The 19,807-nt window shown below is 39.7% G+C and overlaps 1 protein-coding gene across 5 annotated transcripts in view; it reads left to right on the top strand.

Annotated features, from left to right (window-relative positions):
* The window catches only part of PCDH7 (protocadherin 7), a 397,552-nt gene that overhangs the window by 368,112 nt on the left and 9,633 nt on the right, over positions 1-19,807 (top strand). Inside the window, exon 3 of one of the 5 annotated variants that reach the window (XM_054029891.1) lies at positions 15,365-15,443. The exons of the other annotated variants lie outside the window; for them this stretch is intronic. Coding sequence (XP_053885866.1) covers positions 15,365-15,411 — 47 coding nt within the window. The 3' untranslated portion in view covers positions 15,412-15,443. Of the gene's footprint in view, positions 1-15,364; positions 15,444-19,807 lie in introns of those variants that run through there. 5 annotated transcript variants of the gene reach the window in all.

A 19,807-nucleotide genomic window follows, 5' to 3' on the forward strand; every position in this document is an offset into this window, starting at 1 on the left:
CATTTTATAAAGCTTCATCTCCCTTGTTCATAGTAGCCACAATTTAAATACATAAATAAATAAAAATCCAAGAGACTCAGTCCTGTATTCTTTACATACCCCAAATTCCCAGTTGAAGACATCGAGGCCAATTCTGATCTCACATACACCAGTTTTAGTGTGTAAAACTTCCCATCGGCTTTACTGATGTTACTTCTGATTTCTACATCTTTACATTGGTGAGATACAAATCAGACCTCAGTGAATGCATAAATAATGCAAGATCAGGCCCTGGGTAACCAAAATATTTGTGCTTTTTAGAAATGTAAATGAAGTTTGAATTGACTAGACTTCTAAACCTTGAGCACTAATGAATTAGTGAATCTTATCAAAGCTGTGCCTTAGGTATGTATTTACTCTCCCAGAAAGACAGATTAGGCCAGCCCTCCACCAGTGACAAAATCTCTGACCTTTATAAATAGATTCTTTGGTAAATTCTCTGATTATAGTTGGTCCATGGAGCTGAAGCCTTAAAAATGTCAGAATGCATTTAAAAAGCTGCTTTACCCACAGAATCAAAGCAGAGGTGCCTGCAGTTAAATTCATATAGAATAAGAAATGTTAATCTAGAACACCTATCAATAGAGAAAAAATGATACTTAATTTTTGTAATGTCAACAAGCAATGTGATTTTTTTCAAAAACCTGAATGTTGTTATAAATCTTAATACAAATGATCACCCTTACATAATTTAAAAATGTGAGTAGAGAATGATTAGAATAGTTCTATCTACAGCATAAGGTTCCTAAGTAGTTTGAGACAGCTATTTTGTTGTTCTAACAGAAGATGTGATCATTATCCTAAAAACAATTTCAGATATAGCAAGGGTATTTTTTATATTGAGTTTTGAACAGATGGCAATGTAAAATACATTAAATCCATTGAATCACTGTTAGTGACAGACCAAAAATCCTTTTAATCTGTTGAAACTTAATTGGTGCAGTGTCTCTCCAATGACTTTTATATTTGTGTTTTTAGAACATGGCATCAGTCATAAAAGTGAAGAAGTCTTGTTTCATTAATCTGTCTTTGGACATAGTATCCAGTGTTTTGTAAGAGAAGCAATCATACATATTCCAGCAAATGATCTCAGTGAAGAGTTATGGATTTAAATATCTTAAAGATAAGAGTTGAGCAAATTTTTATCATTTGACAATTATTTGGCTGGTAGTTGCACTCTGCTAATGTTATCTGCAGGTAGATCGTGGATGTGCACTCAATACAACCAATCCAGGGGCTAAAACATTCATATTATGTATTTTATGATATTATAAAGTGCTGAAATATGCCAAAGATGTGATAGCAGACTTTATCTGGGGATGATTGACATCAGAAAGAAATGCATAGCAAACCAGAGTAAAATTCACCCTATTAAGTCTGATCCCTTAAAGGAAAATAAAGAAGATCGGTCTTTCATAGACTTTGCTTGAAGCATGAAAATTGTTAAAGGGCATCCTAATTTAGCCAGTTCACAAAGCTATCTGTGATGGCAGGAAAAGATTCTTGCTTGAAATGGATGCTTCATTTTCTTTCTCCCAGTAGCTATTCAGAGTCTTTTTTTCTATTTATATTCATTATTGTTGCTGTAAGAACAGTGCTGTTCTTCATTACTTCATTGGCATGAGATGTGCTGATTCAGCTTTACTGTCAGTTCTGACCTCTTTCTCTCCCTCCCCCATTTTCAATGACTAAAAACAGCGGTAAACAGAAAAAGGAATCATCATGACATGCTTATGCAGCAGCACAAAATAAGTTTAACAACACTCAAGGCACACAAAGTTGTGGTGTGTGGTATAAATTTGGTAGGGAACTGCATGAAATCATTTTGTTGTTTGATACTACCATGCAGCCTCTGAGTTTTCACATATCTGAAGTGTAAGTAAGGGATTTAAGAGTAAACAGAAATAATCCAATGAAAAATAAAGATTCTCAAGACACCATCTGAAACATTACCCTGAAGAGCAGAACCAAATGAATTTTACATTGAGTGACATGATCAATTTAGTGTTTCTAAATTGAAAAGGTTTTGATGGTGATATATGAAGCTTTCCTCTACCCCCACAAAAATACATAGATATTTCTAGGTATCTGATATTTTGCATTACCAAGCAGCATCTCTGGTTTCAAAAGTTTATACATTATCCATGAATACTTTTTTTTTTCTGTGACTCCTCTGTGTGGCATTGGTCTGATGCTAATTGTGAGCTGTGATCTCAAGATAGGAAAATGAAGTATCTAATTATATTCATTATAATACACTACCAAATTATTCTGTAAAAATGCATTTAATTTTTCAAATGGTTTGCTTTTTAAATATTCATACTTAAGATCAAAAGTATTTTTAAAGCATCTCATTGGGAGTCACTTGATTTAATTGGACTGGGAAAGCAGCTTGAAATACAAATTCCACCAACCCAAATCCAATCATCTGCCATCCACTACTATGGATTGTGATTTTATTCAACCTCACACTAAACAGATGAGTGATGAGATGGTTTGTCTGGGTCTGACTTAGTAGATTGTTCTCTGAGGTGATTTGCTTACAAGGGGGCACTTAGTATGGTTAACAACTCTCACCATTAGTTGTTACTATACATTAGTACTGATACCTCTGAGGACTGTGACATATTTGTTAAGGGAATTGTAAAAGAACTTCAAAACAACATGTTCCTGGAATATCAAATGGCTCAAGCAGTTGATAATTGGACATAGTCTTTTGTCTCTAGGTCACTGCTTCAAATATGAAGTAGGTTGGTACAGACCAGCAGTTGTACCATCTGATGGCTATTCAGTGATTTACAGGAAATATATTGATCACTGTCCGATGCTTAATATACAAGTGTCTATAGGCATAAGAATTACTACCCCAACAGCCACCCTTAATGATTCTCTCTTAAAGGAGAACCAGAGACTGAAACAATGACTGCAGGAATTGAATTATCCTTTCCTTCCTCAATATGATCATTTTTAGAAAAGTTCATTTTGAGGTCTGGGGGGCTGGCCAAAGTGAGATGACAGAAGAATGATTCCTGTTTTAAAATGTTTACTGTAAGGTGGGAGTTATGTGATGAGTGGATGAACAGAGATGAGTGACTAACAGATGAGGGTTTAAATTGTTGGATTTAATTAAAGATTATGTCCCCTTTGAAATTATGTGCAATATAGTGGAATTTAAAATGTGTATCATGCAATTTGAAGGTATGCTAATTGAGAATGTTAGTTAACAGGGAACTAGATAGCAAGTTAAAGATAGCTTGGACTCACTTGTGGACAAAATACCAATAAACCTAATTATATGGACTAAAATCTAATTATTTTCACAGGGTTTGATTCAAATTGGAGGCAGTAGTACCAATCAATCAGTATACTTTATCTGCTTCCATTAAAGATACTGCAGTTATGAGATTTGTCATACAATCAGAGGGGGGGGGGGAGTGAAAATAGAAAAAGAAATGATCCAAAAATGTTTCTGTTGAGCCTGAGCTTTACCGCGTTATATCAGAATTCGTGTTCTATCGGGTCGTGTTATATCGGGATAGAGGTGTATCCTAAGTAGATATGGTTACTTCTCTTCCACATAGTATTTTTTCTTGCAATGCAAAGGGAGCCATCTTGAAAATTATCCAGTTGAAAATATTTCATGAACTGCACTGGAATCAGATTGATGCATAAATTAGTACTGGCAAGAAATTACTTGATCTTAAAATGAGCCCCCTGTATAAAAGATTATTAAAGATGGCTAGCGACATTCATAATCCAAAATTATATCCTGAATGGCTGTTAGATTTGTGTGCATAAATCACGCCCCAATATGCACAACTGGGACCAAGTTCATGGAAAATAATAATAAAAAAAAAATAGAAGCTCAGGAGGTCATCTAGTCCAAACCCAGGCTCAAAGCAGGACCAACCCCAACTAAATCATCCCAGCCAGGGCTTTAAAAACCTCTAAAGATGGAGATTCAACCACCTCCCTAGGTAACCCATTCCAGTGCTAAAATCCCTATGCCCTTCGTGCTAAGTATTTTAATATTTTTTTCTTTCAATAAAAGGGGGGATATTTAATGTTTTCTCTATTTCCTTTTTTAAAAACCTCTTTTAATCTATATTAGTAATGTTTTATTTTTCCAATAATTAGAAGTGTCAGGTTCAAAGCAAAGCAAACCAAAGCCTGTAATACCCACAGACTTTTGTCTGTCCCAGTCACAAACTTTTTCTTCCCTCTTTTGCTTCATTATGTCCCTATTCATGACCTAAACATGACCTCTTAGCCTTAAATCTTTGCATCTCCTAGTTCAGATATAGGCTCTTAAAAGAAACCCAGCTACCCCTCTAGCACTGCTGAACACTGCAGCTGAGCTATGGTGGATCAAGAGTGTTGAGAACCTGTGGGTTTACAGATGGCATAATCAAGAGGAGAATTTAATTTCTGATGTTTTACTTAAAACAAGTCACCAATATCTTTATTACCCCTTAACAGCTACAATTTAAAAACTATTTAAATATGTTAACATACAATATTTCAATCTTTTATGGTACACCTCTACCTCGATATAACGCTGTCCTTGGGAGCCAAAAAATCTTACCGCATTATGGGTGAAAACACGTTATATCGAACTTGCTTTGATCTGCACCCCCGTCCCCCCCGCAGCACTGCTTTACCGCATTATATCAGAATTCGTGTTCTATCGGGTCGTATTATATCGGGGTAGAGGTGTATCCTAAGTAGATATGGTTACTTCTCTTCCACATAGTATTTTTTCTTGCAATGCAAAGGGAGCCATCTTGAAAATTATCCAGTTGAAAATATTTCATGAACTGCACTGGAATCAGATTGATGCATAAATTAGTACTGGCAAGAGATTACTTGATCTTAAAATGAAGGGCAATATGCAAGACATGGGCTGATAACAACTTCTTGGGAGTGGAGACCAATGGTCACTAAACTAGACAATAAAGCAGTCCAAAGTGTGTATACTACACTTCTTGAGAAATCAGGGCAAGTCACCAATTGAAGCAGAATGGATTCCTCTGTGTGTGGGTGGTTTTTTTTTTTTTTGTGACCCATAAAGTAGAGGGCTTATGCCACCACTCTTCTGTGACGTTCAAGATAAAACACAAAAATTACTAACTTTTTACATATTTATTAGTCTACATATAAGACAGAGGGGAGGTGCTCATTTTTTTTTTTCATTTTTATCAGTCCCAACTCTATTTCTCCTTTTTGTGTAGGGAATATCTTTCTCACAGATAACTATAGGTCTGGCAGGGACGTTGAGAGGTTTATTCTGCAATGAGGCAGGACCAAGTATACCTAGATCATTCCTGATAGGTGTTTGGAGGTTTTTAAGAAAAAGTGGACAATGACAGGGACTCCACAATCACTGTTGGAAGCCTATTACAGTGATTAGCTATACTTATAGTTAGAAAGTTTTTCCTAAAATCTAACCTAAATCTAGGGTTACCATATTTAAAAAATAAAAAAAGAGGACACTCCATTGGGGCCCTGACCCTGCCCCTTTCCCACCCCCGACCCCGCCCCAACTCCACCCCTTCCCCAAAGTCCCTGCCCTAACTCTGCCCCCTCCCCTGAGCGCCCCGCATTCCCCCTCCTCCTTCCCAGCCACGCGAAAAGGGCTGCCTGAGTGCTACCGGCTTCACGGTTTGCCGGGCAGCCCTCAGACCCTGCGCCCCCGGCCAGTGCTTCCCCAGCACAGCTTGAGCCCAGGAGGGGACGCGCCCAGCCGGGGGCACAGGGTCTGGAGGCTGCCTGGCAAACCGTGAAGCCGGTAGTGCTCGGGCTTCGGGCAGCCCCCATGCCTCCGGACCCTGCACCCCTGGCCGGGCACTTCCCCTCCCAGGCTCTGGCTGCTGTGCTCCTCCCCTGACTCTTTGGCTCTGTTTAAGAGCCGAGCTGCCCGAGTGCTACCGGCTTCGGGAAGCCCCCATGCCTCTGGACCCTGCGCCCCCGGAGTCTGGGAGGGGAAGTGCCCGGCCGGCAGCTCAGGGTCCGGAGGCATGGGGGCTGCCCGAAGCCGGTAGCGGTCGGGCAGCTCGGCTCTTAAACAGAGCCAAAGAGTCAGGGGAGGAGCACAGCAGCCGGAGCCCGGGAGGGGAAGTGCCCGGCTGGCGGTATTTTTCCTGGACATGTTTGGCTTTTTGGCAATTCCCCCCGGACGGGGGTTTGATTACCAAAAAGCAGGACATGTCTGGGAAAAAATGAACGTATGGTAACCCTACCTAAATCTCCATTGTTGCAGATTAAGCTGATTACTTCTTGTTCTATCTTCAGTGGACATGGAGTACAATTTATCCACTATCTTCTTTATAATAACCCTTAACATGTTTGGAAACTGTTACCAGATTTCCCTCCCCGCCCCAGTCTTCTTTTTTCAAGATTAAACTTGCCCAGTTTTTTAACTCTTCCTCATAATCAGGTTTTGTAAACCTTTTATCATTTTTGTTGCTATCCTCTGAACTCTCTCTAATTTGTCCACATATTTCCTAAATGTGGAGCCAAAAACTGGACACAATATTTCATCTGAGGCCTCATCAGTGCCAAGTAGAGTGGAACAATTCCTTCCATGGAGAAGACTGTTTCATTCCTGTTAATATACCTGACAATGACATTAGCCTTTTTCTGTTGAAAAAAAGGCAAGAAACTTCTAAAATCCTTATGGTGTCCAGTCTACTTGGAGATGAGGGATGGCCCAAAGATTAGGATGTTAACAAGAGAGTTGGGTTCTATTCCCATCTCTGCCACAGACTTCTAATATGCCTTTGGCAAGTTCCCTATCTGTACAATGAGGATAATAGCACTTTCCCTATTTCACAGGGTATTATGAGGATAAATTCATTAAAGGTTCTGAGGGATTCAGATTCTGTAGCAAGGGGGACCATGTAAGTACCACAGCTAGACCCCATCAGAGTCCCACACTACTCCTTGAAGTCATCAAAAGTTGCAGCCTGCTTTCCGTTTTTGTATTTGTTTGGGGTTTTTTTTCCTCCTGCCTTCTGTTTTTTGTCTCAACAGAGTAATCTAATTCCTTTTTCCATTAGCCTATCTGCCCTATATTTTGAACCCAGCTTCTGTGACATTGTATCTTTTCCTTTTTTCTGGTATGTAACAATTTGATACTCTTCCTCTTTCTGGGATATATTTTGTAGGTGGCAATATCCCTTTGAGCCATTTTTATGGGTATGCTGCAGCCTGTCTACTGAACATGAGTAAGGGGAATTAGTGTTGTGCTTAATACTTAATTACTAATGGACTGTAACTCAGATGAATCTGCCATAAGTCTGTAACCATGCTGAGCTGATGTTTGTAATTAATCCACATGCTGTAATCTGTACACACAGCTGAAAATCAATAAAAAGCTAATGACAAAAACCCCTTTCAATGGAGTATAAATCAAAGGAAGAGATTCATTATCTTTCTCTATTTGACTTTCCCATTTTTTGAGGTGTGAAGATTTTTCCATGTATTCACTACAAAAAAAAATGTCACTTTAGTAACAAAATAAAATTCTTAAATAATAAAACTACTGAGAGGCTCAAAACCCTTTCATGGATCTCTGTACTTTGGGACAGTAAATTTGGAGCTAGATTCCATCTTTGGGAGGAAGAGGCATGCTAGAGGAGATGCAGTAGGGCTGAGCTTCGTCTTCAGTCCTCAGGAGGAATTCTGGCTATTCAGCAGAATTCCCTTTGGGGCCTCCAGGGAGTGCATGCCAGAGCAAAGGCTCTGCCACACTTGGAGATAATGAACTTACCTGCACCTTATCACTTCTTTTCCCATTTCAAGCAGCTACACACAGGGCACTAGCAGGGAGCAGGATCTGCTCTCCACAGTCATATTGTGGTTTATCCTTTCATGGGTGCAAAAGAGAAAAGGGTCATCTTTGTGTCCTTCTCTTTGTGCATCCACCCAAGGGTCAACCTTTAATAATCTATCTGGAGCCTTAGTTTCATCACTACACATAACATAATCACTGTTGGCCCGAACTTTGCCTACCTAAAGCCCTCTGTAATTTAAATGGCATATATAGCATTCTTCTCTTTCTGTCCGAACAAGTTGCTATCTACTACTAAGTATGAGTCGCATTCCATTTCTATTGACATCCTGTGGTGGTGGTGGTATAATTATTATTTATTAGTTATCAACTTCTGACTAAGTTGTATAGAGAGGCAAGGTGGATGGGGTAATATATTTTTTTGGACCAACTGCTGTTGGTGAGGGAGGGGCGGATGGGCAAGCTTTCAAGCTACACAGAGCTCTTCTTCCAGACTAGAAGAAGAGCCCTGTGTAGCTCAAGAGCTTGTCTCTCTCACCAAAAGAAGTTGGTCCAATAAGATATTACTTCACCCACCTTGTGTCTCTAATATCTGGGGACCGATAAGGCTACAACAATTCATATACAAATTGTATAGACACAATTTTCGATATGGTGTAGCACTGAGAATGGGGATATTTCCATTTATGCATCAGTTTCATGACTTGTTTGTTTTTGTCTTGTCTGTCATGCTTAATAGTGATCAGTAACATCTTTTTATGTAATGTAATCAAATGCCTTTCGGACAGGCTTTTGTCAAATAATTACATTAAAACACTGTTAAGCTTGAGAAATTGCTTTTTTGTATTACTTATCCTGATAGTATGTGCATAGCATAAGAGACATTCTCTTTTACTGACCTCATAGATAATGTATGGCTAGTATTCTTTTTCAGTTTACCAAATACCAATGTTCTACCTGAAACCTGACTATAATTTTGAATACGTCTGATCATACTAATTCCCTATGTAAATTTTTGAGACACAGGTATATCATGGGCAGATAATTAGGCCTCTCTCTTACTGGACAGGATTTCACACAATTAAATGAAGCTTCTTAACATGGCATAAAGGCTAAATGAATCCCTTAGGTCATTGCTAGTTTTAATTCTGCAAGGCAACTTTTTCTTGACAGTTACTTACATAGACAAGTAGTCTCAAGATATTTGTTTTCCCCTTCAAATTCTCATGCTGAGCCCTGCATTATTTAGAGGATCATTAGTTTGTAGAGCCTGGAAAGGTTTATTAACCGACAACCCACCCCCATTTGAAGGTAATTTTAATGCACATTAACAGGGATTCAGCACACCTTTTGTGCAAGATCATTTGGACTAAACTATGTCTTGTAACAAATAAAATAAAATTTGACACAGCCCACCCAAGAGATGAGTTAGAAATACTTCTGTTGGGAAATAATTGCTACTATTTTTAATATGTCTGTTTGTATTATATTTTAGTCCTCACACACAAGAATAGCCTAGGATCTAAATAGTCCAGCAACAGGGAAATGAGTTGCTGTGCAATGTAAAATTATTTCAAATGTTTTACTTTTAGCAAAGAAGTGCTTGTGAGCAGATAATCAGTGGAATGAATGTCAGCTAGTAAGGGTAGAAACTATGTTCAGAAGCTGTAGAAGATGCTGAAAGATGTAGAAGAAAGAATACAATATTCTCCCTAAAAGCCAATCTGTAATATTTTTAAATGATTTGACCATGATCTGTTGTTTTACTGTTGCAATACTTATCCATAGTCATACAAGAATGACTTATCAAAGGGCACTTACATTATTTATTCTTCATTGTAAAATCTACCTAAAGTATTTGTTGTAAGTTTAACCTATGGTTAAATGCTATAACAAAGTTGTATGCTATCTATCTATCTATCTATCTATCTAGCTGTCTCACATAAGAAATGCTTTTAAAATATTTTTAAATCTATAACTCCACCTTCAATCTACCTGCCGGTAGAGGCTTCATAACCAAACAAGATACACAGAGAGCCTAATTCTATGAAGTGCTGAGCATCTCCAGGCAAGAACTGAGGATGCTCAGCACCTTCCACGATTTGGTCTTCAATCTCTAAATGGAAATGCTGGCTTTGTTATTGTACATTATGTCTACTGGCTCTATCTATAGAGCATCACTGAGAGAAATTCTAAGAGAAAAGTTGCTTTCGTATGCAAAGAGCTTCAGAATCGCTGGCAGAACAAACAGGGTGTGGAATTTTTGTGCATGTGAACACACGCCCATGCCAAGAATGTGTTTTCCCTCCCAAGGTGCAGTGCTAGCAAAGAAATTTTTAAAGCATTAGTATGAAGAAATTAAATGAACAGGAAGCATGTCCTGTAGTTGGGACAAGGTAACAATACCTGCTGGTCATACTCTATTCCCTTCAATTTGCTGAAGTCCCAACATTTTGATATGATGATAAATGAAATGATGTTGACTTTTGAGCCCTGATTGAGACTTTTCTTAAGCCTGCTTTAGAAAGGATGACATTCTAATTGCACCAATGAATTGTTTCAGCCCAGACTTTAAGCACAGACACATTTTACCGAATAATCTAAATGTATGTAATTTGACACAGTGACAGATTAATACTTAAGCATTAGACCAGCAGAACAATTAGATAGCTAAAACGTGTCCTACATCTTAATGTCTGTATGACTTCAGGAAGTCATGTTAAGTCCTACTTTTCTGAAAGATCGGTCGCCACTTTAGAGAGAGAAATAAATCAGACTATCAAAGGATTTAACTGCATTGCAAATATATTTAACATTTACACTTAATTCTAGAAAATTAAAATCTAAGGAATTACTTTAAATTCTAGATGCTATATTAAACTGAGTGTATTTAGTCCATTGTTATCACTGACATTAGTACTTTTTAGTCTTTAACTCATTTTAAATTTGTGTTAACAAGAATGAAATACCAAAGTCTGAGCTACAGTGGAAATATTTAAGAAAAAACATGATATTGCTCTTCCACAGTGTTTATGTAGAATTTGGTTTCAGGTATGCACAATATTGTATACAAGCCGTATTAGGTTGTCTGCTGACCATAGATGTTCAGTTTGGCCTCAATAGTGCAGAAAGGACCCTTTTTACCTTTTAGTTAAACAATAAACAGTACTGTGCTAATATAAATAATATTTAAATTATTCTCCATGGGGAACTATGGATACAATAGTAAGGGGCTAGTAAGAGCATTAATTTAGAAAATACACATTTTCTGTATGCATACCCTAATTAGATGAACAGCTGAAGATGATGTTGCATAACATGTTAGGAGACGATTGTATCTGAATTTTTAAAAAATAGCTAAAGCCATGATTTTATTACTTTAGTAATGGTTCTTTGGTTACCTGCCCAAAGGTACTTAGTTTACTTAGTCTAGTCTAGCTGATTAATTAAACTAAGAAGGAAGTATCTCTAAATCTAATGTCAAGTAGATGAATGAAGACTCTAATACTTCCTGTAATACAGAGAAAGCTGTGCTAAATTGCCGAATAAATAAAACTAGAACAAATGTATATTAAAAAGTACATATATTAAGGATTATCCACTCTGTTACACCAGTGGTACGTCATGTAACTTTATGGACTTCAGTAGCATTACTCCTGATTTGAAGTAAGTGAGAGCAAAATCAGACTTTAGCTGATAGATGAGGCTGTTAAGTAGAGTAGAGTTGTTGGAACTCAGCTAGAGGGTAGTATAAATTATTAAGTTACCATGCTGGGCCCTGAGGACATTTTGCTTAACATTACTGGCCTTTTGTTTCTGTTGTTTCTCTATTTATTTATTTGATTAACTCATGTCTTAAATGTTGGATACAAGGGGTTTTTAAACTGTATGTGTACTGGACTTTTTAGTGCAATATTTGGTAGGACAGAATTTTAACCTAAATGTCATTCTAAAATGCACTTTTAGATCATTAAATGATAAGTGATCAGCAAAATAATCAGTAAATCTTTCTAATACTATTTACTTGAAAAAGAGGCTTTACTAATTTGCAGTAAGCATACACAGTTGGCCAAATCAGATCAATTCTTATTGGCTGTTATCTGAAAGTAGTTTTATTGCAGGGCCAAATTATCATTTGCCCATAAAATGACTCTCTTAGGCACCCCGCCACATGAGAAGGGAGAGGGAATCAGCCTGCAGAAACCCTTGAAAGATGCATCAGGGGGGCAAGGTCTGTGCTGTAGTAGAAAGTAGAGACTAGATGGGCTAAAAGAAAGCAGGGATGGGAGGGCATAAACATTGTCATCAGTCAGCACGGTGGAAATGTCCCAGAAAAGGTTACAAACTGTAATCTTATTCTTTTCTGCAGAAAGAGCACCTATCCCCCAAAGGTCTTAGGTGAAACCATGAATAAGGGGAGATTTCCTTCCCAGAGTCTTCATCCCCAGCTTCCTTCCCACAGATATGACTGCAAAGACTAGGTCCACTATGTTTATTATTTTAGTAAAATATAGCTATGATGAGTTGTTCCCCCCTCCCTTCCAGGGTGCCACCTGATGTACTGGGGTACCACTGAGCCCACCTGTTCCACCAGTCTGAGCTCCCTCACCCTGTCCTGCTAAGCCAGACCATTAAGCCTTCTCTAGCACACACACAGGTAGGAAGACACCCAGTTGCAGAAAGACACAGACACTGACATCAGTACTGCATGGGAAGGAATTGCCCAGCACTCAAGTACACTCCCCCCTGGAGTGTAAACCCCAAATGGTATTGTCTTGCACTGCACAGAGAACTGTACAGCATAAGCTAATTTAAATTCACCCACTCCCTCAATGTGGAGAGAGATGCACACCTTTTTGCCCCTCCCCCCAGTTACGAATTACACAAACTGGGTTTAAAACAAAAACAAGTTTATTAAATACAAGAGGTAGATCTTAAGTGATTAAGCCAACAGATCAAAGCAGATTACCTTAGTAAATAAAAATGGTATACTGAGCTTAACACACTAGATAGGTAGGATATAAATTAGCAAATTCTCACTGAGTGATAAATAGTCTGGCAGACTCTTAAGGCCTTGGTTTTCCCAGGTTTTCCTTTTAGCCTAGCACCACCACTTCCCACAGTTCAGTCCTTGCCCCTTAGGTGTTTCCAGGTGTGTTATTGTAGGGAGAGTGAAGAACCCCCCCATGATGTCATTGTCCCCCTTTTATATCTTCTTCTCACTTGCTGGAAAGCTCTTTTTGCTAAGACCTGGGTCAAACAGTTCCCATTGTGTCGTGCTATCTCTGAGAGGCTTCTATTGTACACAGTTTCTAGGGTAATCTTTGTGCTTGTGTGCATTTCCTCAATAAGCCATTAACATGGTTTGGCCTTTTTACTGTTGTACTTGAAAGACTGTTTGTTTGTGGGTGCTTTCAACCTCACAGCATGTTTCAGTAACCCATAAATAGCCAAACTTCATAACTTCACATATGACAATAACCCATACAATGAGATATTGATGTCTAGCAGATCAGGACTTTTAGAATGATACCTCACAGGACACACTTTGTACGAAACATATCCAAATTACATGACAGTGCTGAATACTGGGGTGTCAAAATAGGCATTACTGTGTTGTAGCAGACCCACAATCTAGTTACTGGTACCAAACACTTTAGGAAAAAGTGCAAAAATCCTTGTTTTGGACAATACGGGAAAGTGTCTCCCTAACCTTTTGTAGTTAATGATTGGTTTATGCTCACATAAATGCTCATGCTTCTAACTGTGATGTTCTCATCCATATAAGGTGAGATTTTTCAAAAGTACGTAAGAGAACTGGGTGCCTAATTCCCATTGACTTTCAGTGAAAGATGATTCCCTCAGAGGATTTTGAAAATCCCATACCTTATCCTTTTTTCAATCCTGCTAAGCTCTGGAACTCAGTGATACCTTGTGGCAATGAGTTTCCCAGGTTAATTATGCATTGGGTAAGAAATATTTTTCATCACTTTTAAATGTGTTGCTTTTGATATGTTCCTTTCATCTTGTATTACAAGAAGGACATAATTTGCTATCATATATTTTATGTCCTTCTCTCAAACCTCCTTCCTGAACTACACAGTCTTAATCATTTCAATCTTTCTTCACATATAAGCCATGCCATGCTCCGAATCATTTCATTAATTTATTTATTAAACACTTAAAATGACCTTGGGATTTGGCACAATACGTATGAAATGATCTTAGTCCAAAAGCAATTAATGTATATTATTACTGTGGAGTAGTTTGCATGTCTCAAACAGAAGATTTGTGTTTGATTTTATTCAGCAAGACTGCTTTAGAGATGGCATGCGCTATCTCTACAGTACATGAGAATGCCACATTCAGAATGACAGCAGTCCAAGCCTTGGGGCAGTAAATGCTTCTTGAGATATGTTCAATTGCTGTTTAACTGTGTTTAGCCTAAGGTGCAGAGAAAGAAGTCGCTGATGCTTTCAAAAGTGTTTAAGTATTTTAATAGTGTCTAGGCATGTCAGAAAATGCCACAGTACTGACTGGGGTGCAGCTCACTGAATTGCTGCAATTAGAAGGTAGGGATTTCCAAGGCAGTAATGCTGTGGCTACCATATATTTGCTCAGGTTTCTTAAGTGTATACCATGCATCATCTCAGTTACATTCTGCATTGTTTTTTCTCTGATAATATACGGTAGTTGATTCTTGTTTCACAGTTTATACACCAGACTTTAATATGAAAACTATGTACCTGGGCAAGCTTGGTATACTCTCATTTATGATTATAATATGCATCTCAGGTTGCAATATATTTATGCAAGGAGGGTAAGGAACATATGTTGCAGGAAAGTGTAAGGTGGGGAAAGGGAATGGAGGTGGACAAAATATATAATGAGCCAAGCTCAAACTCACCATGCTGTCAATGAGAGACAGCAAGGAAGAAACTGGCTGCTCTTTTTATGGCTTTCTGGAAACACTGCAAGGACATAATTTATCGGAGCTTGACAGTTGGAACTACAGAGTGGTGTAAACGGATGTGCTCATGCAGGGGAGGCAGAATAATCTGCATGCTCATCTTCTGATATTCCCTTACATGGCAACGACTACTGCTCATAACTCCACATGATTAAATGATTCCTGCTTTAGATATTATGGACTTAATGGTGTTATTTAGACAAGTCCTGTGTTGGGACTAGTGCGGAGCCAACTTCTCTCGGACAGGGCTGGCTCTGGCTTTTTGGCTGCCCCAAGCAAAAAAAAAAAAAAAAACGGGGCGTCCAGAACGGCAAAGCAAAAAAACCTGTGGCACGGCCGGAGCGCGGGTGCAGGGGGACTGGCTGGGGGGGTGGAGGGAGGGGGAGGGAGTGGGCGGGAGAGAGAGAGAAGGGGGCGGCCAGGGCTACAGCGGGGGCGCTGCCACGCGGCCCCTCCTGCTGCGCTTCCGCCTGCCGTGAGGGCTCCGCTCTGGTCGGCGGGGAGGGAAGGAAGAGGACTGCCCTGCAGGGCGCTCTGGTTCTCAGCATTGCTGCCCCCTACAGGGCAGCCGGAGCCGAACAACAACAACAAAGTGGCCATGCCGCCCTAGGATTGGGCAGAATGCCGCCTCGAACAATCTGCCGCCCCAAGCACCAGCTTACTCAGCTGGTGCCTGTAGCCGGCCCTGCTCTTGGAAGAGCTCTGAGGTAAGAATTGCGCCTCAAGAAGCACAGTCTTTTTCCCCCAGCATCCCAACACACAGTGGGTATGCGCAAGCTGTACTATACCTTTCTGTGCAGATGTGGGGATAAGAAAGCAATGATTCCATGCATTTTTGGTTGATTTATACTGCCAGAAGCAGGTGCAACTAGTGTATGTGGACCCTCGAGTCCAGAAACTCTGACTGTCCCAGCCTTTTTGTGTGGTGTGTAAAAGAAGGGCAGGCTCCAAACATGTGCGTGAGCAAAAAACAATCTGGATTTATCTGGTGGGAAAACCGGACTATGACTCAGAAGACCTGGGTTCTATTCCTACCTCTGTTGCTGGCCTGCTTGGTGACCTTGAGCAGGTCATTTTGCTTGCCTTTATGCCTCTGTTTCCCCATCTGTAAAATGGGGATAATGAAATTGACTTCCTTTGTAAAGTGCTCTGAGATCTATTGATGAAAAGAGCTTTAAGAGCTAGGGATTATTAATATGGTGCTGTCTGTCAACAGAAAGCTGCATAGGAAGTGATTGTGTGGGAATGGTATGTCTATAGGGATGTCCACAATCTGAGTAGGTGTACATATTAATGGTACTTTTGCAGTGTGCATATCTGTGTGTTTAAAAGGAGGGTGGGATTACAGTGTGAGCTACTTGATTGTAGTGTGTGCCACTTTGTTTATGCTTGCCAGAGTTTACTGCTCCATGCAAGTTAACCTTCTAGAAAAAAACAGAACAAAACGAAAAACAATAAAATAAATGATGCAGTTCTATCTTAATGTGAATCACATTTTCTCTCTGGAGTGTTAGGTGCCTTGGTTTCCTGATAATAAGCAATCCTTCTAGCCCTAAAGCAACAGCCATCCACAATCTCATAAACATACACATGCATATAAATAACCTCCCTTATTTGCATACTCTTATACAAAGGAATCACGGAAAACACAAGACATACATTTAAAAAAAAAACTCATAAGTTCAACAAAATATTTTAAAATGTAATCAATTACATACATGATTATTATTGGTGTTGCTTTAGGGAGCATATCAGAGCCCTCACCTAATTTAGATTCTATAAATCAGTGTGCCCCATATTTTTCTAACCCTCCCCTTAATGAAAATAACACTAACTATGCCCCCCTTAATGCCCCAATATGTTGTTATATATCATAATTTTATGCATCATATGTGGCATCTCCCGCCCCCAAATGGTCCTATGCACCCCTCCACCCATCCGCACACAGAGAAACTGTGGTGTAGCTTTCCACAATATGATGATTCATCTTTTTGCATATGCTTTGAGTAGTAAAATTGTTTCTATTAGCATTTAATGTATTATCATTAACAGCTGAGTTATCACCTGCTGAAATGAAGGGGACAGTTCACAGCTCAAAGCTATTGTTTTAGGCTCTTGGAAAACTCAAGCAGATGACATTGTACATCATCTACACTGATTTCCTGTTTTTAAAGTTTTCTTTACAATTATGACAGCTAGAGACCTTCCCCTCTCACAACCACTCTTTCCCTCCTCCCTCAAAGTGAGACTGTAAAACAATTGAGAGGCCTGTTTATGCATGCCTGGCTAGTCCTACACATACACAACCCCTCAAATGGCACACCTTACATTTCTGAAAACACTCCTGTAAAAGTATCAACAGCAGGTCATACAAAAAGCTGCTATTTTAAAAATACAAAGTGTAGTCAGTGGGGAAAATGCAAACTATAGGAAAGATATGTACTCCTGTGTTTCCTGTCCAAAGTGCTGGGGACCAGGATGATCCCAAGAAATTGGGGAAGAGAACCTACATTTTTATTAGGGTTACCATATTTTAATTTTAAAAAAGGACACTCCATGGGGCCCCGCCCCAACTCCACCCCTTCCCGCCCCCAGCCCTGCCCCAACTCCACCCATCCCCCGCCCCTTCCCCAAAGTCCCTATCCCCAACTCTGCCCCCTCCCCTGAATGCTCCGCCCCCTGCTCCTCCCCCTCCCCTGCTTCCCGATAATCAAATGTTCGTGGGAAGCCTGAAACAGGAAGGCAGCGGCTGGGGTGGGGCGCGGCCCAGTCCGGGCCCCCCCCCCCCGCCGAGCGGCTCCTTCTGGCGGCCGGCCGGCCCAGGCCAAGAGGCTCTGGCTCCAGCGTGTCCCACCTGGCTTGGCTCGGGCCCTGGGGCGCCGGGTGCCAGCCCCCGGACGAGCAGCCCTGCACCGCCGGCCCGGCCCCCGGCCAAGCACCACCGGCCCCAGTGGCCTCAGCTCCAAGCCGAGCACCGCCGGTCCCAGCGGCTCCCTATTTTCCCAGACATGTCCTGCTTTTTGGGATTTCCTCCCAGACGGGGATTTGAGGCCCAAAAAGCTGGACATGTCCGGGAAAATCCGGACGTATGGTAACCCTATTTTTATACTTTGTGTTATAGACAAGGAGATAAGAGACAAAGAACAGCCAAGTGGGCTAGAAACTGAGCCACAGGGTTATATATGTGCTGCACAATGCCTCATCTGTCTCACTTTTTGTAATGTATTGACATGTTAGCTGCATCAGCAGATGCGTGAGTTGGATAATCTTTTTTTTTTTTTAGTGCAGTTGTCTCTAGGTTGGAAAATAATAAGTAACAACATGCTGCAGTTTAGACTTGGGCACTAATGCTTCATGTTGTTAGAAGTGGAATATTTAGCATTTTCTGGTCTTTTGCATGCCCGGGTACTCACTCACTCATATTTCCAACCTCCATAAAGAAAAAAGCATAAGTGCTAGTATTATTTTATTTGTAACCTGGTAATTGCCACAACATGATGCTATATGCTTTGCAAACATTGCCCTAAAGAAGTTAGTTTCAGTCCAAGATTTTAAAATGTGGCTGCTAAATTTAGGCACTCAAGTAAGTGATCTGGCTGTCTAAAACTGCAAAATTTCCAGAAACTTCCACCGAAGTTAATGGGAACTGCTGAGTGCTCAAGAATTTTTTGAAATTTGCCTGCTTTTTTTAGATGCCTAAACCTGGACACAGTAGCCTAATTTTAGTTATCTGGTTTTAAAAATTCTATGCTAAGAAGACAAGTGACATGTAAAGGTGAAAGACTATCTGCAGTGCATAGGAGGATATGGAATAGAGATATTGTTCTTTTTTATTTTCAAAAAAGTGGGATTAAAATGAGTAGTGTATGCACAAAATAAAAACTATAAAAATAAAAAGAAAATCTATACAAGGAGGAATACTGTCCCATAAGGATCATTCTCTTACTCATTAGCACAGTTTATTATATATATCACTGACATTTTAAAGCATCTGTTTGAATCAAAGGATATGTCTGCAGTGCAAACAAGGACCTTCAGCAGGAAGTCTTGGGGCCTGGCTCAGCTGATTCAGGCTCATGCTACAGGGCTAAAAATAACAATGTAGATGTTCAGGTTTGGGTTGGAGCCTGAGCTCTGAGGGAAGAGGATCTCTGAGCCTGGGTTCCAGCCTGAGCCTAAACGTCGACACTGCTAGCTTTGTTCCATAGTACAAGGCCAAGTTAATTGACACTGGCTTTGAGATTCACTGCTGTAGGTTTTTTATTTTGGGAAGGGGGGTGGCTCAGTGTTAGACATACCTATGGAATTTTAAGATATGGGACTATGATAGAAATCTGGTTTAGTCTTTCTTGATGATTTATCCACCAAATGTGATGACAAATACTGCAATATGTCTTTTCCGATTAGGCTTGTCAGTTAGTAGTGTGGTCTCCACTGAAGGGTTTAATCTTAAAATGAGTTCTTTATTTAAAACATCATGTCTCGTTGCTACAGATGTGTTTGGATGTGGATTATGCTGCAGGTAAAAAGCAACTTTTAGTTAAACGTAAAAAGTAGAGATTAGTCTCATCTGGGAGCTAGCAGCTCTTGATTATGAAGAGATAAAAATGTAAGAGCACTGCATTTCAATCTGGACCCATAATCAGTAGGAATAGTATTAATTACTTGGTAGGTGAAATAATTTTATGTGGTGGGTTATATGGAATATAAGATTAATGCACTTCAGGAATATTTTTCTTCTTTATGAAGTGCAACATAATGGACACTTTTTATATGCCACATTACAGCAGCTAAATAAACAAGGCTCAATTTCAACAAAATACTTAAACAACTTTTAAACATATAACTAATCCCATCCCTATTTAGCAAGGGTGGGATTTTGATAAGCACTCAGCATTGTCCTAGCTCTACTGCCATTGATGCCTGCAGTGCTTTTGAAAATTCCACCCCAAAGTACTCAAGCAAATGCTTAACTTTTAACATAAGTATAGTTCTATCCATTGGGC

Source organism: Malaclemys terrapin, chromosome 5 (assembly GCF_027887155.1).
Source record: "Malaclemys terrapin pileata isolate rMalTer1 chromosome 5, rMalTer1.hap1, whole genome shotgun sequence".
Classification (NCBI taxonomy): domain Eukaryota; kingdom Metazoa; phylum Chordata; order Testudines; family Emydidae; genus Malaclemys; species Malaclemys terrapin.